General features: G+C 36.2%; 1 protein-coding gene and 3 long non-coding RNA genes across 4 annotated transcripts in view; 2 read left to right on the plus strand and 2 right to left on the minus strand.

Moving 5' to 3' along the window:
• Nucleotides 1-4,359: 4,359 nt before the first annotated feature.
• Nucleotides 4,360-11,367, plus strand: LOC106954332 (uncharacterized). Its single transcript, XR_001426338.1, has 3 exons — nucleotides 4,360-5,241; nucleotides 6,923-6,925; nucleotides 11,356-11,367. It is a non-coding gene; the product is annotated as an uncharacterized LOC106954332 (long non-coding RNA).
• Nucleotides 7,715-8,327, plus strand: LOC106954334 (uncharacterized). Its single transcript, XR_001426340.1, has 2 exons — nucleotides 7,715-7,787; nucleotides 8,197-8,327. It is a non-coding gene; the product is annotated as an uncharacterized LOC106954334 (long non-coding RNA).
• Nucleotides 11,368-13,203: 1,836 nt separating the features above from the next.
• LOC106954333 (uncharacterized) lies at nucleotides 13,204-16,239 on the minus strand. The gene is made up of 2 exons (XR_001426339.1): nucleotides 15,754-16,239; nucleotides 13,204-14,154 (listed from the first exon to the last, which is right to left on the minus strand). It is a non-coding gene; the product is annotated as an uncharacterized LOC106954333 (long non-coding RNA).
• A 1,973-nt stretch (nucleotides 16,240-18,212) lies between these two features.
• The window catches only part of LOC106954331 (uncharacterized), a 12,843-nt gene continuing 5,519 nt past the window's right edge, over nucleotides 18,213-25,536 (minus strand). Inside the window, exons 3-8 of the mRNA XM_015043746.1 lie at nucleotides 21,089-21,356; nucleotides 20,614-20,637; nucleotides 19,435-19,482; nucleotides 19,245-19,339; nucleotides 19,048-19,120; nucleotides 18,213-18,832 (exon numbers count right to left, since the gene is read on the minus strand). Coding sequence (XP_014899232.1) covers nucleotides 19,061-19,120; nucleotides 19,245-19,339; nucleotides 19,435-19,482; nucleotides 20,614-20,637; nucleotides 21,089-21,356 — 495 coding nt within the window. The 3' untranslated portion in view covers nucleotides 18,213-18,832; nucleotides 19,048-19,060. The remainder of the gene's footprint in view (nucleotides 18,833-19,047; nucleotides 19,121-19,244; nucleotides 19,340-19,434; nucleotides 19,483-20,613; nucleotides 20,638-21,088; nucleotides 21,357-25,536) is intronic.

The raw sequence follows: 25,536 nt of genomic DNA on the forward strand, positions 1-25,536 counted from the left end.
AAATGAAGTCTCTGGAAGCTGATGAGTTTTCTATTCAAGTCATTTTTTTCTTTTTGCTGAGGAAATGGAAATTGTTATTTTGTCACTGATCATTATTCAAGAATAAATTAGAAGTATGATTTATAAATGAAAATTTAGCTACAAAATGTTAGATTGTCATGGTAACTAGGACCAAATTCTGGTTTTTACTCTAAAGTTCACCGTGGTGCATCCAAGTGTTTTCAATGAAGACCTACACAGTTTCTGTTTGTATTGTTGAGAATAAATTATATTTTTTAGTTTTCTTCAATTGAGGCCAAAATAATAAACAAATAATAAACAAATTGGAGGCTTTCATTTCATTTTGTATCTACAATCTAGTTCCTATAAGAAAATATCATTTTCAAAGTTCATGTTTAGTTTGTTCAGTATGTTTAAAAAACAAATCAGTTTTATAAAATCTTTTTGTATTTTTGGCTCATCAGTTATTTTAATTTGACAATTTTGACCAACATGACACATTTTGAACACCTATAGTCTAAACCACAAAAAACAAAACATACATTAATAGTGGATTAAAATCAAGACGAAGAATTGAATAAAATGTATTTATTTTTTTTACCAAGTTACACCCCATCCCCAGAGCCACTAGCTACATAATCAGCCCTCCAGGATTTCATGATTGTTTTTGTGATTCTTTCCAAGTTAAAAAAAATTTGCAAGGATTTTTGCAACAATGTTTCCTCCTTCCAAAATAAACACACATAAATTTTATTCTTTAAATAACTCAAAGATCTCGATTTTAGTTTCTTGTGTTGATCTCAGAATAACATCAAGTCAAGCTGAGGCCAAAGTAAGAAATGCCGCCCACTGCAGGTGAAAGTCGGTATCATTTAAACTCGATGTTTTTGACTATTTTTGCAGAAAACTTGCAATAAACTCACAATTACACAGAAACGTGGAAAAATGTGGACATTTGTTGGTTTTGTGTGAATTTCTGCAATCATGAGAAACTTGAGGAGCTGACTGATTACAGCATAACAAACATGAAAAATATAAAATAGTATTTGTAGTTGGACAGTGCGGTGCCCGCTGGGAGACATGGAGGATTATTTTTCTTTTGCAGGCATACTGAATACTGAGAGTCTCTCTGCTGTAATGTTTTTCTACATATATGTTAGCATCTCGTTTGCAAGATACCTGAAGTTTAATATCTTTTTCTTTAGGATAAAAATGCACCACAAACATGCAAAATGCAAAAGCTAAACAGGCCAAAAATGGGCTTTCCATCTATTTCCATCCGATATAAACAGAAACTTTCCGTAAGAAGGAATGAAAGAAAAAAAAATACGTCCAGGCTATTAGGATTATTTGAGTTATTTTATCAGGGTAATGACATTATCTGACAATTTTGTGTTTTTTGTGTTGGTAGTTTAATGGTTAATAAAGAACCGTTTTCATGTGCAGTTCCATCTCAACTTTACACAAACATGCAGTGAATAAATCAATTTTCAATCAGTTTTGTTTGCACCAAATAGCTAATAATGTACATTATACGTTATAATCATGCTTATAATGTATAAGCTCTTTAATTTTAAACTGTATGCAAAATAGATCAGGGTGTATTTGCTAATTTATTGCGTGGGAATGCAAAAGAAAAACAATGTTCTCCATGTCCCCTACAGGATGATGCAAGAGTAAAAAGTGCAGAAAGAAAAATATAAAACGTAGCAAAAACATTTACAAAGAGCTTAAAATCTAAATATATAATTTTTATACAAAAAAGACTTTGCACACATTAGTGTATGTTTCTGTATTTTTATCTAGACCATATTGAAATATTTTTATAAAATCTAGAAAGACATTCAGATTAATGTTTACAGTCTTAGAGTGTTAGAGGTATTTTGCTTCAGTACAACGTTTCTCCAGTTGATCATGGCAGATGGCTGCCTGGACTCAGCCCGGTTCTGGTTCTGCTGGAGGTTTCTTCTCGTTAAAGGGGAGTTTTTCCTCTCCACTGTCGCTGCATGCTGAGCATGAGAGATTGATGTAAACTGAAGCACGTACTGTTGCTACGTCCAGGAGGAGAGAACGCTAAAGGTCAATATGCTGGGTTTCCTCAGATAGAAACTTTTTAAGCTCATTTGAATAATTAACTTAAGTTAATGCACTGTTGATAACTTGGTTTAATTGGAATGTATGTGAGATTGAAATGAAATTGTTTCTTTTATAAACTGCCTTGAAATGACATTTGTTGTGAATTGGAACTTCATAAATAACAATCAACCATAACTATGTAAAACATCTGGAATCTAAAGATTTGATAAAATGTTAAAATAGTGTGCAAAGTCTTTAGAGTTTGATTAAAAACACTATCAGCAGAGCAGCAGATAATAAAGAAAGTTAAGAGAATGTTCTGGACACGGAAGAACCAGATTCTGTGAGGTCAAAGGTCTTCAGACATCAAGCTGCTGCTGATTTAGTTTCCTGTAAAAAACAGAAACTTTCAGTTAATTACTGACTAAATAATCAACCTGGAAGTCTGATAAACTGAAGCTAAACTCCAGTCTTCTGCTCCACTGTTCCAGAAACACTTTAATAATCTGAGTGGAGCCTCTGCTGATGGATTCAAACCTCTAAACTATTTCACCTGAACGAGACCAAGATGGGGCATCAAACAGTAGAGATATAATATATTACTGTCCACTGAAGCTGCTGTAATATTAGTAATGTTGTTATGGCAACATTAAAGTTTAAAAATGGTTTTTCCATGTGTTAGAGGTAAACTAAGCTAAACCAGTCTGGTCTGAATGAACAAGTTCTTCTCCCTAAAACTGATAACTGATTGTGTCAACTTTAGTCCCAGTGGGAGAAAAACTCACAGCAACAAACCGCTTTATTCAGCAAATCCACTTTAAACCATGCCAGTCGGTTCAGGTCCATTTCCTGGATCAGATGAGTTGGTGCTGGATCCATCAACTGGAGTCTGAGGAACCAAAAGGTTCAGAGAATCAGAGATTAATGTCCAGCTGCTGCTTCACCTCATGTCACCGACCTCTCAGGAGAAGAGACCTGATATGAAGAGAAACTCTGAGACCAACTGAAAGAATCACCTTCTGGGATTTATGGCGTTTCCACATGATGTACATGGTGATGATGATGATGATGATGACAGCAAGTAAACAGACCACCAAAATTATATGACCTCTGCCTCCACCTGAGTGGAAGAGGAAACAGTTTTACTGTCCAACAGCAGAATTTAAGTTTAACTCTTTAAGAAAGTAGAAAATTGAAATGAGTTGATGTCTGATTTTCTTTAAAACACAGAAGGAAAAAGAAACTTACTGTCACTGTTTGGTTCAGTGACTCCTGGAACAGAAGAGAAACATTTTTTGTTATTTGAAAGATGTATTTTCTGATTTTATCCAGAAATTATCTGGATTATTTGAATCAAACTTCAATTCTTCCTGAATCTGATCAGAAACCATCTCAGAGATTTACCTGAAACACTTTAATAAAACCAGAGATGCTGCTCATGTCTCTGCTATATATGAAAATATCAGACTTCACAAGTAAAATTAGCAAATACTCACCGATGTGTTCTGGCTGAGGACAGTCTGGAACAGAAACACCAGGATTAGTTCAAACTGTTCAGTAAACCATGGAGCAACAGGAGGCATCTGGGGTCAGGCTCTGGAGCGCCACCAATAGGGTCGAAAAGGCAACTTCAACTCTTAACAGCTCCTTAAACTTACCAGAGCTCACCCCAGTTCAACCAGAGGGCTGTTTCACTAAAGTAGGATCATGAAACCCAGGATAAGAGATAAAACCACATAGCACACACAGCTGGATGATTAATTGTCCCAGAAATTATTGCGATAAATGATAACATTTTCATTTTGAGACTATTGTTAACTAATAGCTAGATCAATAGAAAGATCAATAAACTTATTTCTAAATAATATGTTAAAAATACAACATACAACATAAAATAAACAAGGAGTAAATGAATATAACAAGAGGAGCCATTTTCATGCTACTCTCTGGGTTTTAGTGTGAAATCTAGAAACTTGTTCAAATATAAAAATGTTTGTGGGTCTTCTTACTGGTCTTGTTGAAGCTGATGTCTCCATGTTGACCCTCGAATAACAGCTCCTCCTCGCTTGTCAAGTTGCATAAAACCATGACGACGGTTTCTGACCATTTGACGCAAACAGAACATTTACGTTTTGATGCGTAAATGGACGAGAAGTCGCAGGAAGCCAACACTGAACCATTTCGGTACCAGAAGTCTCCATTGCTGATATGCTTGTTGTACACCGTATCGATGGATTGAGCCTCTGACAAAGGGCAGCTGTAGCAGCTGTAGTTGGCCTGAACAACAAGAAACAACAGGCTTCATGTCAACATGCAGCAGAAAGTTCAAGACAAACAGAATTAAAGCTAAAAACTCCTTCAGCTCTGGGACAAAATGATGGCGAAAAAACTCAATCAGTGGTGAAATGAAAGCAAACTGGAAACTGATTTTAAAGCCCTTTTTGCACTCCAGGGTCCGGCCTGGCTCGGCCCAGTTCGGTTCAACCTGGTCCCATTGGTGTCATGGCCCTGGTCGTTTTGCATTGAGGAGGATACATCACGTACATCGACCCGTTGCTAAAGCTACCGAGGCGATCTCCCCAGTGACAGCAGAACAGTTTTCTTCTTGGGTCTCCCGTCCTGCTTTTTCTCATGAGCGAGGAAGCTGAGGAAAACATTTACCTCAGCTTTACATTTAACGAAAAAATTAATAAATAAATAAATCTCATCTTAATGTCGTCTCTGAGCTGGACTCGCAGCCAGCTGAACTACCGCTGCGGCAGCAGGATTTCCCGGCTGGAACGATGCCAGATGCAGAAATCCCCTCTTTCACAGCCTAAACGACTTCCGATTGGTTCATTTGGAGAAATGTTATTTACATTTACCATTAAAATCTTTGGCTGAAGAGGCAAATGTAATTGCAGTGTAGGGTAAGAATAGATTATGACGGGAATTTATTGATGCAGCATATTGAAATGACAGCCATCAGCGCTCCTCTGATCCAGAGATCTGGTCTTTGTCCCGCCCCAACAGCCAATGAACCAATCAACAGCTAACTCCAAACCGGCCTGGTCTGGCTGGCCCGATTGGAACCACAGCTCTCTGGGCTCCAGGGAACCGGGCGGTACCGGGCTGGAAGCGCTAATGCAAAAACGATAGCCAGGCCGACCCGGGTCCAGCTGTGCAGTGCAAAAGGGGCTTAAGTTACAAGAATCAGACCCAAGATGTTAAAGAATATCAAATAGAAACAAGATCCATCCATCCATGAAATTCAATAAGTAAAACTGCTTTTTAAACAGCTGTGGGGGAATATCTCCTCTCCCAACAGGAAAAACTGGGAAAAGAGAAAGCTAGCTCCTCTCTAAACATTAAACTCCATTCTGGAAGAAACATAATGCTTTAATTCAAGTTTAGTGGAAAGATTTAGCTTAAAGACATAAGAGACCACACCCCAAAATGCTTTTCTCTGCAATTCATATTTTAATTGGCAATAAATTGAGACAAGGTGTAGGATTAAATCAGAAAAATAATGCTAAGCTAATTATTTTGTTCCTGGTTATGTGTCCACAAGTTTTCTCTTGTCCAAGTGGTCACTTATTTTCTTTGCTTTAAAAAAACTGTTGGAAATAAGCAAAACTAATCAAAACCCACAAGAAAATTTAGTACAGTAAAGTGACCAGAGGTGATTAAAATAACTGAAATTATATTCAAATGAATATATCTTAAACTAAATTAAAATCTTGCATCAATAGCAACAATGTTGCTAAAAATAGTTTCATTAAAAAAAGAAAAGAAACCTCTAAACTACATTTGAGGATTTTACTTTTCCAGATTCAAACAAGCACATACCTCTGTCTATTTGGCTATTTTTTAGTACAAGTACAAAAGTTGAGAATGAATGTTATATGAATGTTTCTGCATTAAAGTTTCAGATATAAAGCATGACAGATTGACTAACGGACAAACAAATGGCAGATGCACAGAAGAATGGTGGACCAACAGATAGAAAACTTCTGGACAACTGGACAGGGAATGAAGTCTGATTTTTTTTTTACTTATTATGACCTTAAAATCTCAGACTTATTGTATTATGTGGAAACCCTCCATTGTCTTTTCTCATTTATCCTCTCTGGTTTCTTTTTATTTTGATCTCTGTCTCACAGAGACTAAAGTGTTTAGTCACTCTACTTGTTGATTAAAGTCAGTCTGGAGTAATTTATTACAAACAAAAACAAAGTAAAAAGAAAATATATGATTTTTAATTTATATTCCATTTGGACACCAAAAAAAGTGTCCAGCGTTGTTACACCTACAGCCTCAAGGCCTGGAATTTAATGTTGATTTGCAAGTAATGTGGATTATACATTTGATTCCCTCAAATCTAGTATTTGTAATGCAGGAAATTCCTGCTCATAATCCCAGGGATGTGTAATAACGTGGTCAGAAACCAAAACGAACGGGAAAACTTCCAGCTATCTCCCCTCTCTCTAAAGGAAGAGATCCCTCTACTGTCCCAGTATCTCTTACTTGCAAACCACCATTGTATAATTATATATTATAATTGTACAATATATGAAAAGAAAATATTAAGCCCTACTAACATATTCTTTCACCAGTGTAATGCAGAAAATAACCCAGACGTCCCTGAGCCTGTGGTAGCCAGCTAGAATATTAAGTATATGTCCATGTTACTTACTTCTACTGGGATGAAGGCCAAAACCAATGTGAATAACATAAATGTGTGAGCCTCCATGTATTATGAGCCTGGAAAAGAAGAAGAAAATAGTCAATTTATGTGAATAATTAAGTTTTTTTATATATATATTTGTAAAATCGTTTCCTTTATGTAAATAAAGAAATGTTTAAGGTAGTTTACATTTCTGTTTAAATATGGTTCAACTTTGTGTTCATTCATCGTGCATGATGGATAAAACTCATTTAAACAACAGTCATTTAAATGTCAGAAATCAAAGTTCAGCCATTAGCTGAGCTATTAGCTTAGCTTCTCAACTGGAAAAGAAACAAACTCAGTAAAACTCTGTTCAATTGCACTTTTTGTAGCTTTACACCATATACAAGTTGTTGAATCGCGTTGTAAAATATCCGTCACTAAACCGAGTTTGTTGTACACATATTTTAAGGACTCTTAAATTAGCAATCGCTAGATTCCGGTTAGCTCGTCCGGAGCTCTGCAAGCTCGTCGGTTAGCTTGCAGTGCAGTGTTATCTGCGCTGCATTAAAATAACACAACTTTGCAGCCGTAACTACTTTGGGAGTTCATGACTCGGATAAGTTTTGATTGTGTTGGTGATTTTTAATAAACAAAGGCGAAACCGGCTACCACTAATGTAGCCGGTTTTGTTTTCATGTTTAGCGGTGCTACATGTGAATCAGATCACCCCTAACTCTAACCCTAAAATCGTTAAAAGTCAAATAAACACGTTATGTTTAATGACCGGATATTAATTTAATCATAATTCTTTTTAGCCAACCTTACCGTGACTGACTGATTAAAGGACAGCGCTGTCAGAAGGACGACAGCAAGAAGGGATATTTGGGATATTTGCAGATGTACACATCTACGTCATGCGTAATGCGTCATGACGAGCGCTGAGTTTTACGTTACATCCCCTCCATCTTGAATGTGGAGCGATCAGAGCTCTGTATGCTGTGTGGGAGCGTTTCAACCGTTTTATAGTAGAAACTGGATTCATTGGCATTACCTTTCACAGGTAAGGATGAAAGAAAAATTACAAAGAAATTCTTTGGAGCATAATTTCTTAACGTTGTAGTCAGAGACTAGCTTCTAGCCAACCGATAAGTATTTTCTATGGCCGGAAGTAACTACTCTGTTAATTTCTTAGCGTAGCTAACGTTTTCATACTGTGGTTTCTAATGGCAGAGAGCTGATGAGAAACCGCTGTTAAAGGGGAAGTGCATTTAAGACCAGGGGATTTTGTGAGGAAAGGTCAGTCGCATCACAGCTCAGCTTCACAATGTCGGTGTTTAACTATGTTGTAAAGATGCTACGAGTCAGAGCCCCAATTTGCTGAAAACATATGTTCATTCTGAATGTGAAGGAATCAGTGATGTATTTTCTATTACACTGTCAGATAATTTCTCTTTTCTCCTTGGCTTTAGCCTGTGTCTACGAGGACGTCTCGGAAGTCACTGGACTGCTCCCAGTTTGACCAGCAAGCTGAACCCTGCCTGTGGCCAGTGTTCCCAGTATAATATACATAAATAAATCTGTGTTTTATTGCACACTTTTATTCTTTCACTTTTTGTCTATGGTGTGGCCCACTATGCCGCTGTCGTGTATTTACACAGCAGATCCTAGTGGAGGCGTAGCTAGGTTGATTTCAACTGTGACCAGAGAACACCACTGGAGCCATTACATAAGAAACCGTTACTTTATGCAACCTAATGCTACATTTCAGAGATTCTGATTTTTGTCGACCAACAGTGACTGTAAATATTCTGCCTTGAAAAAATTTAAATAAATGCATTCAGCTTTTATTGTTTCCTCACACCAAAGTTACATTTAAAAATTGAGATCCTTGAAAATAGTTCCTTTTACTGATGGGTGAAAGGTTAATTTTGCATTTGAACTTTATTGGTTATGATTGGTTGCTTTGAATATATATAAATAGGGGTGGGAGGTAGGTAGAATTGAGCTACCTTGATCCTAATATTTGTAAATCAACTGTTAACTTCCGAAACATTTTTTACAAGTGACATGTAGCTCAAGAAATATAAATCTGATATAAAATGCACAATGCAAGCAACCATCTTTGTATGCTGAAGTATTTTTGACAGATTACAAAATTGAAATTTTTATCCTATGTACTCTTTTCTTTCTTAAAAGTCACTATAATTTTGTCATTATCAACTGGTGCAGTAATTTAATTGGTTCTATGTCAGTTTATTGAAAATTATCTTTAATAAACATTCAGTTATTCACACTGTATGAACTGGGATTTAAATAGAAAAATCAGTCAGAGATCATAACAGCTGTTCTTCAGGAGGTCAGGCCTCCTCCGCCTCATTTGTGCTCTCAGGTTGGTGGCAAGTTTGTGAACAAAACACCCCCACCGGAAAGTTCGGGTGGGGGTGTTATGATGGTGTTTTAAATGAGTAAAAATTATGGTGTAATGAACTTACACACGTAAGCTGTTGATTTTTGTAAGACTTTTTTATACAGAAAGAAATGGACGAAATAAAAAGCTATTTTACAGAAAGATTACTCAAGTACCAAGTGATCATAAGAAGTTAATGTTTTAAAATAATGTCATCAAGTTGACAAAAATGGAGTTATGTGCAAATTCTGGAAAATTTATTTTTAGATATTTACGACGTAAGTGTGGATAATCAGACGAAACCGATTTTATGTTAAAACGACTTGCCATACATGAGTACATCAGAACCAGTTGGATCGCCATTACGGCCTCTAAGGCATGGTCAGTATCTCTACTCTGTCTACAATATTATTACAAACATTTTTCTGAAAAATACACATATCAGTGTGACGTGTGCAATCGAGCTGTGAACAGCCATGTTTGCTGAGCAGTCACTGTGGTGTTTCCACATTAAACTTTGATGTTTTTAGTAGTAAAACATTAATAATTATCTAAAACAAGAACTCACCATTTTACTCTCCGTCCTGTTGGCCTCTTGTAGAAGCTGTTCAACAAACTGTAGAAAATAAAGTCGTCCACAAATGGAAAAGCTCCAACATTACCAAACGAAAAATCACTGACGTTTTAACCCAACTGAAGGCTGAGTAAGGCCGCCATCTCCGTCCTCCGGGTTTTTTATGGCAGCCTTACAACCACGATTCGTCGTCCTCGGTCCAGTTAGTACCGATCCATAGAAAGAACACGATGATAACATTTTTAGATAAAATATAAAAACCCTCTAAGGCCAGTTAAATATTCTCCTTTTCTGGACACAGCAGTTAGAGGAAATGTAACCTTCCTTCGGTTTTATTCGTTTTAGAAACTCACGGACGTTGTGAGGGGAAGGGAGAGACGTTAGTCTGCTCCTCCCCTTACATGCGTGCTTTGTCTGATTAATTCTCTTCTACGTCACCTCTACGTTTCAGGACTTGCAACCATGTAAAAAAAATAAATAAATACATAAATAAAATAAAAATAATCTAACCATGAATCCTTTGGGCCTACAAAGACGGTACAAGTGAGCAACAGCCTACAGAATAATTTAGAAGGGAAAAAACGATAATAATATGACAGACTGAAGGACTGAATTAAATAATATAAATATATTTAGTTTTCTGATAAATATATTTAGTTTTCTGAAAACAAATCACTTTGTGAATTTAAATCCAAATATTTAAAACTATTTATGAATCGAATCAGGATGAAAATGTTGCTGATTTTATTCTCTCTTGATTAATCATCACATTTCTAGCTGAATATAAACAAAAAATATCTAAACCTCATGTGAATAATGATTTTTTTTTTTGTTTGCCTCTGTATGAGGAACTTCATACGATCAACTATGATTATTTTTTAAGTTTAATCTTTACTTCTTTGTCCAGGGTTTTACAACCTCAGGCTCCAACATTTGGATTTTTTAACTAAGAATAATAAGGAACCAGCTAATATTTGATATTGATATTGATGTAATAACGAATCCAGGATTTAGGAGTTTTTTTTTTCATTAAATAATTTCACTTCTATTCTCTCTTTGCATTTCCACAGTAGAAAGATACTAAAAGTACCAGTATCTTTTCTTTATATCAATTTTCTTTTCATCTGTTATGTTTAATAGTTTAAAAGAAGCAAGAGTTTGGAATGATCCAAATGATTTATTGAAAACGAACAAGTCTAGGCAGCAACAGCACAAGGAAAGAAGTCAAGTATTCATTTGTACATTTCAGCAACCAGGCAAAATGCTTTACCTGAAACACAGTAACCGTTATGAAGCAAGAAACAAACGTTACATTTTGTCAAATGTCATCACAATCATCAAGAATAATCATTAATAAATTTATGAATCAATGTTACAGTTACTACTAATCAAAGACAAGTCTAAAAAGGTGGATTTTAGCCTTGATTTAAAGCTGCAGTTTGTAACTTTTATTTAAAAATATAGAGAGATTTTTTACATATTTGTTGCAATTGTCACCATGTCGTGACAATATGTAATGAGAAAGATAATCTCTCCTCTGCCTTTTCCCACTGCTGACTAGAAACAACCAATCAGAGTAAGGAGGTGGCAGATAAACGGTTTTCCTGTAACGGTCAGTTGTTTCTCTGTCATTAGCACATTTAGCAGCGAGTGCACGAGGATGATTGACAGCTGTAAGACCCTTCTCCTGGATCATTAATGCCACGGCTGCTTGTATCTTAATCTACCATTATGTACTTGCACCAGGAATTTTTCTCTTTTTTAATGATTTAACGTTTTTTAAAACATGAATACAAAATATTGCTGTACTTTGACGTGTATGGAGATAATTTTGGCCTTAACCTGCCAACATAAAAAGCTATAAAGATGTTTTCAGAATTGGCACAGTGAGATCTTTGAAGCTGTGTAACCTTAACCAGATGGAGCGTGTATGAACTGAGCAGAAATGAGCCGAGAAAAGAGCCTGGAGAACCCTGGAATAGATTTCTGTTATTCAGTTTTTCTTTCAATTTCTTTAGTTGATTTAAGTTTGAAAGTTTCTTAAAGCAGTGATGTCAACTTTCAACATTTTTATTTGATCTTATTTTGATAATAATTGCAACAAATCAAATTCTCTTTTGATTTAACTCTTTTGTTTGGTTTTTCATTATATGCTTTATTCACAAGCCTAAGCCTGAAGAGCTGTTTGAGTTCATGAGCATGTGAGCAATTTGATTGTATTATGAAAAATATTCTTGTGTAACAGATTATTTTATTTACAGGAACAACACAAAAAAATACCATTTGCCACCTAAAAAAATAGATGGAAATCTAGAATGCATAATAAATTGTGATAGGCTGCATTAGGTTTTGCCATTCTGACCATTTTAGTTTTTAATTATTTCAATGCCTATCGCAGGGGAAATATTTAATCATTTAGACAGCAAAACTAGGAAGTTGTGCTAAACGGTTTGACTGCAGAAATAAGAACGAGAGAGGGGGATGGGAAGTGAGAGCAAAACACATTATTCAGACAGTCGACCTGAATCAGTGACAATAAACAGAGCAAATACTTCATCACAGGACTTCACATTTTTAAACTTGTTTGGTTTCACTGAAAGTTAAAGGTAATTTAGTAATTGCTCTTCTTGCAGTGGGACTGAGAGGATTACACAGAACAAACGACTCCGTGGTTCTGCAGTTACATGTTTGATTATTTTCAGGACTCTAAGTGCAGCCAAAGCATAAAGCAGAATTGGAAATGTTCCAGAAAGGTGGAGTCAAAATATAATCCCCCTTTCTTCTCAGTAAAACTACAAAAATGTGAGCAGAGAGAGAAACTTGAGCTCTGCACTGTGAAAAGCATTGCACTTTATTTTTGAGGAAAATCAAAGGACAATATCTATGGGGGAATTTTACTGCCATAAGTCAAGAGCACACGTTTGAAAGCAGGATCTCATCTCTTTCTCAAAACTTGTAATACTTGCACTCAGAACTTCTTTCTTTCAAATATTCTCTGTGCTCACGCAAATCTTTGTGCTCACGCTCACATTTTCCCCTCTTGCGTAAAACTTCTCTGCACAGATTAGCTCTCCGCTCACAAACCTCTTTGCTTGCTTGCAAATTCTTTTCTACTCTCTCTCAAAACAAAAAGTAATACCACCTACATTCCAGCCACTAGAATGAAATTGTAGTGACAGCCTCCCATTAATTTATTTAATCCCAGCTTCGATCCCTAATATCCCTTTTTTCAGGTAACAAGTCATTTTATTTAGTGGAATATAAAAACATTTACTGTTTAATGACTCAAATATAGATAAACATGTATCCTGTTTGGGTTTCAATATTATTATGTTAGTTTTTAATAATTTGCTTTCCTCTTTTAGGGGAAATATTTCATCATTGTTGAATAATACTAAAACTGGATTTTTAGACAGTTAAAGAGTAACTTCAGAACTGCTCTTCTTGCAGTGGGACTGTGTTTCTCACCAACATCAGGTAGATTTAAGAGTTAAATGACTTGATGGTAGAAACTTTATTTCAGACTCCAGGTCCAACTGAAAATGGAGAATATGACAACTAACCAACCAGATATCTACAATCATCTAAAAATAAAATACATGTCCATATTATTAAGAAAATTATGGACAACACTGGCCATACTCTTTATGAGGTTGTCTTGAGAAAACACAGTGTCTTCAGTAAGAGGCTTCTTCAAATTTGCTGTGATACAGACTGCTACAGGAGATCCTTCCTCCCAACAACCATCGCTATTTACAATTACTTTGAGTTAATATGAGTAAAAACAAAATTTCATTTTCCTTTGGGATCAATAAAGTATTTTTGAATTTGAATAAAATTTAACACAAAATTGCATAAAATGTAATAATGGATAACTGCCAACACAGCAGTGAATGGTATCATGTAGAGCTCAACCAGAAGTTTACTGAGATTATTTTACATTTAATAGTTTGTCCTCAAATGTGCAGTAAATAGAAGTATACAGTATGCTACAAAAAGACAAGTTTTGTCTGAGCACAAACTGAATTTTCATGAAAGGATTTTAGTCATATCATCATCATCATCATCATCTGTCACATATTCTGTAATGAAATGATCAGAATATTTATTTTTTTCACTGACAAACTGTATTCCTCAATGATTTGAATTCTGGACATTTTATATGTTTGCTCTGTTTAGTTCAACAGATCATGACATCTTACAGGCATTATGATTAATATAAAGCTTTACACCACAGATTTGCACTTCATGGACTAAAAACCACAGAATCTGCAGGCAAAATATGATTCACTAATAGATTTCCAACAAAACATCCAGAGTTACATGCATTCAGTTTCAGAGAGTTCATCCATGTGAAGATTTAATAAAGCCGATAATAAGATTCCTCCTTGCCTAACTCTGCTGCTGACACGTTTGGCTCCTTTCCAGCAACAGGCAGTCAGCTTCCTGGAAACGGGAGGAAAACCACATGAGGAACACTAGATCTGCTTAACCCCTTCCTGCCTGCAAAACTGCAGACAGGAAGTAAACCCAACCGAGCAGTTGGGTTTATTTTTAAAATTATTCCTAGGTAAAAGGTTGTTTTCTTTAGAGGAATACTGTTTGAAGCCTCAATTACTGATAAATATGTAGACTGCAATACAAATTAATAGTTTTAGTTTTTGATCATTTTACATGTACTCATGTAAAAAAATAAATAAATACATAAATAAAATAAAATAATCTCCTAACCATGAATCCTTTGGGCCTATACGGTACAAATGGGCAATAGTCTACAGAATTATTAAGAAGGGAAAAAATGATCGTAATATGACAGACTGAAGGATTGAATTAAATAATATTAAAATATATATTTAGTTTTCTGAAAAATTAAATCACTTTGTGAATTTAAATACAAATATTTAAAACTATTTATGAATCGAATCAGTATCTAAATTACACATTTAGAATCTGTAATTTAGTCCAAACATTCAGAAAAATGTTAAATCTCCCAAACACTCTCGCAAAGTGATTAGATTTGATATTCAAATCTACTTACTAGATTTGAATTTTAGTGACTCGATAGTGAAAAACTAAATTTTTATTTGATTCATCAAATCTTGACAGAAAATATGAGGAGAGGAGAAGATCACCTTTTTAGATTTTTTAACATGTAGACTGCAGGCCTTAAGGAAACATCTGTCCTCCACATGGTTCTCTCCCTGCTTTTGTATATTTTATACACACATGACTGCAAGAGTGCCTTTAAAAACAGGCATCACTTTAAGTCTGCTAACAACAGTTACATCTAATTGTTCACTACCTTCAGCACCTTTTAAGAGAAAAAACAAAAAGCTAAACCTGGATAAAACAGCAAAATAATGTAAATGTCAGAGAAGGAGGAATTCAAATCTTAAATGCAAAAAGAGTATTTATCACCCTTTATTGAAGTCTCTCAAATCCCACAATTGGTTTTAAATATTTTTCTATTAGTTGTGAATAATCCAGTCCAGGTTTGAAGAGTCTAGATCAGTAATCCCCAAAGTCGGTCCTGGAGGCCCGGCATCCTGCATGTTTTAGTTCTCTCCCTAGTTTAGCGCATCTGGATCAAATGATGTCTCGTTAGAAGGCCTAAGAGGAACATTGACATGCTGAAAAGGTTGTTTCTACCACCAGGGAGAGAACTAAAACATGCAGGATGCCGGGCCTCCAGGACCCACTTTGGGGACCACTGATCTAGATGTTGTAGTTTTTTAACTGCAGTAGATTAAAGATGCTGAATGTAGCAACAAATTTCCCGAATCGGAAGCTACAATCGGAAACCAACTTTGTGAGGAGAGGAACCGAGAATCGTTCAGTCATTATTAGACCGGGTCTGGCTGACTCATTTATTTAGGTAAATTGTTATTTTTGGCTAAATACTATAGGTAAGTGACACAAGCGGCATTCTGACGCACAGATTAAAAAAATTACATGAAAAAAAGATAAATAAATTGGCTCAAAAAGAAGCATCAAAGGAATGTTGGAGCATCAGAGAACCAAGACCCCTCCGCCCACCTCACAAACCTCAGGCTGGTGGCTTGTTTATGTCCAGGATTCCTCCTTTCCAACGAGTGGCAAGCTTCAGTCTGTTTAGCTTCTAATGTGACGCCTTTGGATTCCAGGAAGGCGGCATGTGCTCGACTCACAGCACGGGTATAAATCTCTTTTTAACCGGTCCAGTACGATCACATCCTTGATTATGTTCCAGCTCATTCACTCGCTTTTCCAGATGACTGATTTTCTTGTCCTTTTCGTCGTTTTGAAGGTGAAGTGCTTTTAATTCGTCAACAAAGTCCTTATGGTGAAGCCGCATTGTTGCAACTTGTAACTGTGGACTGTAATTTTTTGGCCCCATGATTCAACAAGCTCCAAAGTAGAGCATTTCCGGAAACCTTTAAAGAAATAATTCCACGATTTTTAAATATTTTCAGCATTTACCGTTTGCCTTCGTGTGAGTTTGAGCGTAAAGAATGAGGACGGAAAGTTCCTGCAGCTTAGAGAAAAGTAAAGGCTCCCTCTGCTGGATGGTTTTAGAAACTACAGTTAAAGTGATAACTGTCAGGCTAAAAATCAGAAACAGACACTTTTTGGCTAAAAATGCTTAATTTATGAACAATGCTGAATTTAGAAACAACAAATATAAAAACCATATTATTTTCTTATTCCATGTCCAGCCTGCAGGGATCTCTGCTTTGCTTCGTCTGGAGATTATTCTCTATTAACGATGTTCATGGAAAGTTCAGGATTTATATTAAAAATCCTTACACAACAATGTTTATGATAGCAAATTGTGCTTTATTAATTGATGTTGATGTCTCTGGCTTACAGTACATGAAAAATCAAGTATCAGAAACTCTGATTATTCCATCAGAACAATGAAAAAATATTTCTTCATACAGAAAAATGGGAATGTTGAAGATCATGTACCAAACAGAATCTGCAGTCAGACGTTGATCTGAGCTGCTGCTGCAGGCAGAGATAAACCCTAATAGCACTTAAAACATGGAGAATCATCTCACAGTGGTGACCTAAAAATAAAAAATATTATATATTAACTCTGCATTTAAATATATAAAATATATATATTTACATGCAAGTAAAAGCTGTTTTATTCTGATAATAAACTACTACATGATAATAGAAATGCTCGGTGAATATTGAAATCAGAGTCGAGGTGTGACCACAGAAAGACGCGCTGCACTGTAAAAACACAAAATATTACTAAGTATTGTTTAGTTTCTTGTGTAAATATCTTATTACACTTGATATGAGACAGAATTGATATTTATATTGAATTTCTCTTCCAGAAAGTCATATCAGGGAAAACTTCATACATATTTTTTAAATTAATTTCTTTAAGTTTTTGTGAGAGGGGAAAATAAAGGTGTTGGGCTGTTTTCTTTAGCCAGTTATCTCCAGCAATGACTTTGGAATATCTTTACTGTACATTTTAAAGTATTTTTGTTGCAGTTGTACCTTTTAGAAGTACAAATACCTAAACAGCAACCACTCCACCATTTGGATGTCAAAGTTACGACAGAGGCATGCTGTCCCAAATCTCAAATTTATGCATGCTTGTACCGTATGAAGTGTGTATTTAGATTGAGTCCACACTTCATAGAGGGGCGTAGGATGCAGGGTGAGTATTTGGACCGGGCCTTGACGTTCTGGCTCCAGCCTCAGGCCACTCCTTATGATGCTCCCAGAAAACCTGGAACGGATTTTGCGTCACCAAACTGTCATGGTTGCGGTTATTCCTATTGCACCTCTTCCTACCGCAGTTTGTCCTTCCACTTAACTTTCTATCAACATGCTTGGAAGGAGAACTCTGTATAACCAGCTTCTTTAGCAATGACCCTTCTAAAGAAACACAGCAAAAGGCGCCCGGACTGCGTTTCTGCTTCAGTTAAACACAACAAAGTTTGAACAGTTTTGTCGGAGAAAGACCTGATAAATTGCAGCAGCAACAAAAATGATTCATCTGCAAAAAAAAAAAAAAAGGCCTTTGTGAGGCTGAAGTAAATTTATTCCTGAGAAAACAAATACAGGCAGCACTTCTTAGCCCCTTTGTCTAAAATGTCAAACCAAACAAGATGAATTCATCTGAAAATAGACAAAACAGAATAAAATCAAAGGCTGTTTTATGAAATATTTAAGAATTTATTCAGCAATATTTGTAATAAATACAGTTGAGACATGAACCAGTTCATTTCCCCAGCAATTCCAAGAATAAATTATAGCATAATTCACTTGGACAATATAAACTAAGGGAGCACCGATTTCCTTCATTTTGGGAGACAAGTGATCGGCTGATTTTCACATATGAAGCTGATCTGATCCACCTCACCAGAGGTCGAAGCATCAGCCACTGTCGTCGTCTGCTCTGCAGTGACGGGCTCGACTGTTAGCCCCGCCCACCAGGTCATGTCTGCATGTTTGCAGTTAACAACACAGCAGCAATTCAGACAAAACAAAAAAATAAGATATTGGCCAAAATCAGAAACAACAGATCAGGCTTTTTAAAGATCTGTGATCGGCCAGAAAAGTGCAATCGGTGCAGCCCTAATATAAAATAGCTACAGTTGAAAAGAGCAAGAGTAAAAATAAGAATCTTTAGAAAGTGATTATCGTAATGAGCATTAAAAAATACTTTGCACATTTCTGTACACACATACTGTATATGTACCATATACTTGGTTTAAATCATATTGCAGGAGTTTTAGAAACCCTAAAAATAAATCATGTTTACAGTTTGACCCTTGACCTCAGACTGAGTTCATGTTCAGACCATAATGCTGTCAATCATTTCACCAAAGAGATCTTTAACCCGTCTTCATCACCCCTGTTACTGGTGTATAAAAAACTACTCAAAATTAAAAAAAAAGAAGCAACATTTGGTTTGGTGCAGTGAGAGTGGCGAAGGGAGGAAACTGGTTAATCTACCTTCTATGGCTCATCGTATTCTGCATATCACTGCAGACTGGGTAAAATATGCAAACAGGGAGCAAAGTCTTCAGTGCATGATAAAAAAACATTAGAAACGTAGAAAACAACAGATGATGATGATGATGATCCATGATATCAACTAAAGACCTTCAGGCTCCTGTAAACAGAACAGAAACTTTCAGGTAATCATTGATGAAATTTTCATCCTAATAGTCAACAAAATATGAAATAAAATCTAGTCTTTAGCTCCACTGTTCCAGAAAAAAAGTTTTTAAAAAGTAAAAAAGAAACGTTGCCGCCTGTCTGAATGAACAGGTTCTTCCCTCTGAAACTATTAACTGGTGTTTAGAAACAAACAGGAAATAAACTCACAGGAAGTGGTCGTTTAAACACCAGGTCCATTTCCTGGATCAGATGAGTTGGTCCTGGATGCATCAACTGGAGTCTGAAGAACCAAAAGGTTCAGAGAAACAGAGATTAATGTCCAGCTGCTCCTTCACCTCATGACTGATGTTCAGACGAAGAGATCTGATATTAAGAGAAACTCTGAGACCAACTGTAACGCTCACCTTCTGGGATTTTATTATGATGATCATGATGATGAGGCCGATGAAGAGGACAGCAAGTAAACAGCCCGCCAAAATGAGAGGACCTTCACTTCCTCCTGGGTGAAAAAGGACACAGGATGTAAGTTTTTTCCTCTTTAATGAAGTAGGAAATTAGTTAATGTTTAAAACAAGGAAGGAAAAATAAACTTACTGTTTGTTTCAGTGGCGTCTCTTTCAGAAAGGCTGGGTTCAAAGAGGTCTGTAACAGAAGAAAAAAAATGTTTTTACAGAAATATTTGTGATTTTTTTCCAGAAATCAGCTGGATTATTTTAGTCAAACTTTAGTTCTTCCTAAAAACATCCCAGAACTTAATCTGAAACAATTAATAGATGCAGAAATGCTAAAATACACAAAATATTAAATTTAAGGCTGTTGTAAATGATTATTTTAGTAATCGAGTACTCTAAAAAAAAAAAATAAATTATTGGTAAATACAAAAATGACAGCAGCATTATTATCGGCTAACAACCCTGGCCCAAATTTTCATATTCATGCATATCTACAATACCTTTTGTGTAGTTTAGAAAATTAACCTGTAACAATAATATAATAGCTCACTTTCTAAGTAAATCTAGACAAAAATTATGCAAAAGTCTGAAGGTATATTGAATCAAACAATAAAGCGGCAGGCTCACAAAGACACCAACAAAAAATGTCTATACTCCAGTTTTTAGTTTATGTATTCATCGTCAGTCAATTTAATAGATTAATTGTCACTTTGGCTTCTTTATCACACAGAAGCACATCTACCAGCTGCGTACCGCCACGATGCGCTTTGCCATCCCTTAGTTGCGGCCTGGATGGTGGTAAATTTATTTTCCGGTTTGTCTGTAAAGCATCAGCTACAACAGTCCGCTGTGCTCCATTTATATCTACATGTCTGCGCTGCACATGTATTAATACACAAACCATGCTCTTCCTCACGGTTCGCTCTGAACCAGCAGCTCCGGGAGGAGAAAGGCTGCCATACTCCAGGCATCACACCTGACAATTTAATGATGCTTACTGGTCCTACAAAAACGATGAAAACCCGGATATTATCATAAATCAATGAAATTACCCAGAACTGAACTTGCAAATTAGACATTATGCTGCTAACACTTAGCATCCATTACCAACTCAAAGGATGAAGTGAGAGCGCTGTGCAACACAAACAATCACCTGACAGGAACACAGTCCGCTAAATATTAAAGCATAAGTTAACGAAACTTCAAGGCAGACAATTTACCTCGAGGAATTTTAATAATTGAGGAACTCAAATCATTGGAGAAATCGTCACAGCCTTAATTAGATGACCAGATTTCATAAATAAAATGAGCAAATACTCACTGAGGGGTTCGGGTTGAGGGCAGTCTGGAACAGGAACACCAGGATTAGTTCAAACACAAACAGATTCAGGTCAACATGTTCTGACCCATCTAACCAGCTGGAACTGCAGTTCTGAGGTCAGGTTCGGGAGCGCCACCAATGTGGTCAAAAAGGTGACTTCATTTCTTAACAGTGCATCTAAAAATGTATTTATTTTCTTTTGAAGGAAAACAAATACAAGAATACAAAAACACCCTCACTTTTCCCCAGTTTTGCTCAAAAACTTCATTTCCAGTCTGGCCCATTTATACTGCTACACAAATTTCTATATTTGTGTCCCCAACCTGAGCACAGTGAGACTGATGTCAACACACATATGAATAAAAATAATTTGTCTTACTCTACAACTCCTCTCTGCAGTTTTTATTTCTCCTTGGGTTTTAGTGTGAAATCTAGAAACTTGTTCAAATATAAAAATGTTTGTGGGTCTTCTTACTGGTCTTGTTGAAGCTGATGTCTCCATGTTGACCCTCGAATAACAGCTCCTCCCCGCTTGTCAAGTTGCATAAAACCATGACGACGGTTTCTGACCATTTGACGCAAACAGAACATTTACGTTTTGATGCGTAAATGGACGAGAAGTCGCAGGAAGCCAACACTGAACCATTTCGGTACCAGAAGTCTCCATTGCTGATATGCTTGTTGTACACCGTATCGATGGATTGAGCCTCTGACAAAGGGCAGCTGTAGCAGCTGTAGTTGGCCTGAACAACAAGAAACAACAGGCTTCATGTCAACATGCAGCAGAAAGTTCAAGACAAACAGAATTAAAGCTAAAAACTCCTTCAGCTCTGGGACAAAATGATGGCGAAAAAACTCAATCAGTGGTGAAATGAAAGCAAACTGGAAACTGATTTTAAAAGACAAGAATCAGACCTAAGATGTTAACTACACTTGACACCTCTTCATGTCAGACTATCTAAAATATTTTTAATTAATTTGTTGGAAACATTAAATCAAATTTAACAGAATTGTCATTTTGAATAAACAGATTAAAATGTTGTACAAGTGTTCTGACCATCTGTGCTACCTCGTCAGGTTTTCCTACCGGAGCACGGATAGATAGCTAAGTCTATCTATCCGTGCTCCGCGTCTAAAACTCCTACTGTCATGTTTACAAACCGAAAACTACAGCAGGTTGTTAATGTTAAATACACTGGATAACTTTATTTGAGTGACGGGACTGAAGTGGAAGCTGAGGAGTTATGCTTAGCTTAGCATGGGAACAATTTATATGCACAACGAAACCACAAGAAGATCACTTCCTTCATCAGAATATCCTACCTGTTAAAATGTTTTAAATACAGAGGCGTTTGTAAGAATAAAACAGTATCAGACATGGGAAACAGGTTTTTATTGGAATTAAACAGACAGATACAGATCACTGCAACTTTTTTTTAGCATATTAATCCGTTGTATGACAGTTTTTATCAAATGCAGCCACAATGTGTCCACTGAACAGCGCAGATCACTGTGCACCTGAAATGATGGGATATTATTTGTATCCACTAATATTACACAGCTATTAAGCTAAAATATTTCAAAGTACAGGTACAGGGTTATAAAGCTACGTATAAATAAAATAAAGTTTACTTTAATTATCGACGAAATAAAACAGATTAAAGAAAACTTGGACAGGTAGGATGTATTGATAAGAAATCTGCTGAGTAAGCAGTATGTAACGCAGCATGGATGTGTGTATTACCACAAGGTAGGGCGGATTGATGGGTAGCACAGATAGTCAGAACACCGGCTCGAAATGCGATCAGCATTGCATCGTGTTTTCAGATCCACTGGCTGATGACTTAGTTAGGATTTAACAAATTTGCAAAAAAATTGTTTCTTTTTAACTTTCTTATTTTTAATACTCTATAGATGTGTGTTCAAGTGTTGTTAATGTCTCCCAGTAACATAAGTACTATAAGCAATACTATAAGCAATATTTTTACACTTCCTGTCACTGTAACATTGTTTAATATAAAAACATGGTGGCTGCCTGAATGAAAAGTTTGGATTGGCATCAATTAACACTGATTTATAGACATGCACAGTGAAAACCTGCAGGGAGGGAACTGACCTGTAATGTGTCTGCATATACACTCAAACACAGTTACGCCTCGGCCTGGACTGAAGAGAAGGACCTCACTGCAGCAAACAGGAAGGGGCGGGACGGACCACTGTCAGTCTCTTACCTTATTTGGAAATGGGGCCATTGCACTCCGGAAGTGAAGGGGGCGCTATTTCCTATGTTATCTGCAGTCTCCCGTTTTTATTTTCTTTTGAAATCTGTGATATGTTTTCACCTTCAGGAAGGAGTTTCACTCTCAGCATGTATTTGAATTTCTCTCTTTTATTTACTTCAGCGCAGCTCACAGTTCTTAACAAATCCCATAGTTTTCTGTGTACTTCTAAATCTGCTGCTTAGTCGCATCTTCTCGGGGTCTACTACTGCCTCTAGTGGCGTGGGAGTGGTAATACAACTAATATAATTACATTACTAAATCAGAACACCACAAAGTCTTTATTATTTATAAAAGTCTTTATTATTTATTATTAATTCTGGCATTACTGGAACCGTAAAAGATAAATTCCCTCACAAAACATTATACCTTTTCATTTTCTGAAGGAAGTAGAGCTAATTAAAAGAGACAAGAAAGACCTAAAAGTGGTTCCAGTTTCTCTCGATGGCCAACCTGTTGAAACTGGCAAATTTTAAATACCTTGGGTCATTCCTGGACAGTCAGCTCAACTTTGCTGAAAACACTGGCTATATCTTTAAGAACTGTTCTCAGAGACTCTACCTTTTAAGAAGACCCAATGATCTTTAACTTGACCCAATGATTTAACATTTTAACTTGAGTTTTAACTCATCTCAAGTTTTAACTGATGAGTGTTTTAGTTTCCGTTTGAGCTCATGAAGGCGTTATTGTGTTCCTCTGGTAACTATAGAACATGTATTAGAAGTCATTTATTGACAATGTAATAATGATTCTTAGCCAAACTAAATGACGACATTTACCTGTAGCATGCAAGGTGTTTTACTTGATGCACAAATTGTTGATATTGTGATTCTATGAATGGGTTTTATTTTATTGTTTTAGAGTGGAAGAAAAATTTCCACCTTGATAGACTAAATAGTTTAATCATATTTTTTCCTATGTATAAGGCTCTACCAAGAAAAAGACTCAGAATAATTTACATGGCACTGTAAAAACAAAAATGTGGATTATTGCTTGTATCTGTTTAACAACCCTGGTTATCTGTCTGTGAACCTAATTAATTTGTTCATTATTGACTTTTGCTCAATTAAGTTTCTTATGTATACATTATAAATAGTATTTTTATTAGGGATGCTCAGATCAGGTTTTTTGTTGCTGATAGCGATCACCCATGAGGCCGATCTCTCCTGATCACCTGGACTGACTTAAATTTTTTTTTTTGCATTAGGTATAAATGCTACTATGTGCTCTGACAAAATTTAAAAAATGATCTGGCAATAAATTCACCTAATTTAGGCATAAAACATGCAAAATACTTGCAGGCACAATACAGCAGCTACTCAGTCAAAAGGACAACTGAAAAACTAGCAATCAGTAAAATAATGTTTAATAGTAATAGTAATAGTACTATAAATTATACATGAGTCAACTAAATCTGCCTATATCAAATAATGTCAAGTAAAAGGAAACTCAAACGCAGCCTGAATCAAAATAAACAATCCTTCCTGACAGCGTGGCTAGCTGAGTAACGCTGGTTCTGATTGGTTGTTTCTGACTGAGCTGAGTAATTCTGCAGAACACAGGAGGAGGCAGAGGAGATCGATTATTTTCTCAGAGATTATCTGTCTTGTTAGGACAGTGACAGTTTTAATACATATCTAAAATCTTTCCTTTTTTTAAGTTAGATGCTGCAGCTTTAAACAGAGATTCGGTGTGAGAGTCACCACCAGGTGGAGCAGAAGCGAAGCTCCGTCTGTCAGATATTACTACCTGTAGCGTAGCAGCGGTTCAACAGGAGAGCAGAACCAGCGTCTGACATCGCAGCTCGAAGACTTAACCTGAAAAACATTTTACTTGTTTAGCTTTCTGACCGTGATGCTAATCCAGGTGAGTGTTGGTAGTTGTGCGCTGCAATCTGGCTGCTCCAGATGTCCTTTTTTCCTGCGTCAAGCCTCGATGTAGCCGAACTCCGTCAAGTGTTTGTTTTTTAAATATCACATTAGATTCATTGTGTTGATGCATTTTGACCTGCTTCACCCCTGAGGTAGTTTTCCGCCACAACACGCAAACTTCCCCGTTCACTCTCAGCGTTATCGTTCCACACCACATCGCTTAGGATTTGTTGCTGCGCAGTGTGAAAGAAAGAGGAGATCAGCTGCACACACAGGCTGCGAATGAGATACAGGTGATCGGCAACAAGAGACCGTGATCGGCGATCACCAATCATACACTTTCTCAAGGAAATCAGCCGATTATGATCAGTGGCCGATCGATCAGCACACGTCTAATTTTTATTATAGCTGATAATGTTGTTGTTCATGTCTTATTTCTTTTGTTCCTCCTATAATTGATTGAGATATATAGATTTTATAATGTATAAAAGTATTGTTTATGTCACCTAATTAGCTCTACATCCTGAAGAAAAATATGGTGTTTTAGAAGATAATTTATCTTTTACATTGACAGTAATGGCAAAATTAATATTAAATAATAAAGACATTGTGGTATTCTGATTTAGTGACGTAATTATATTAGTTGTATTACCACCCCCACACCACTTGAGGCAGTAGTAGACCTGAAAAGTTGCAACTAAGCAGCAGATTTAGAAGTACACAGAAAACTATGGGATTTGTTAAGAACTGTGAGCTGCGCTGAAGTAAATAAA

The sequence above is a fragment of the Poecilia latipinna genome, unplaced genomic scaffold (assembly GCF_001443285.1).
Source record: "Poecilia latipinna isolate Pla-1442-1.1 unplaced genomic scaffold, P_latipinna-1.0 Scaffold647, whole genome shotgun sequence".
Lineage (NCBI taxonomy): Eukaryota > Metazoa > Chordata > Actinopteri > Cyprinodontiformes > Poeciliidae > Poecilia > Poecilia latipinna.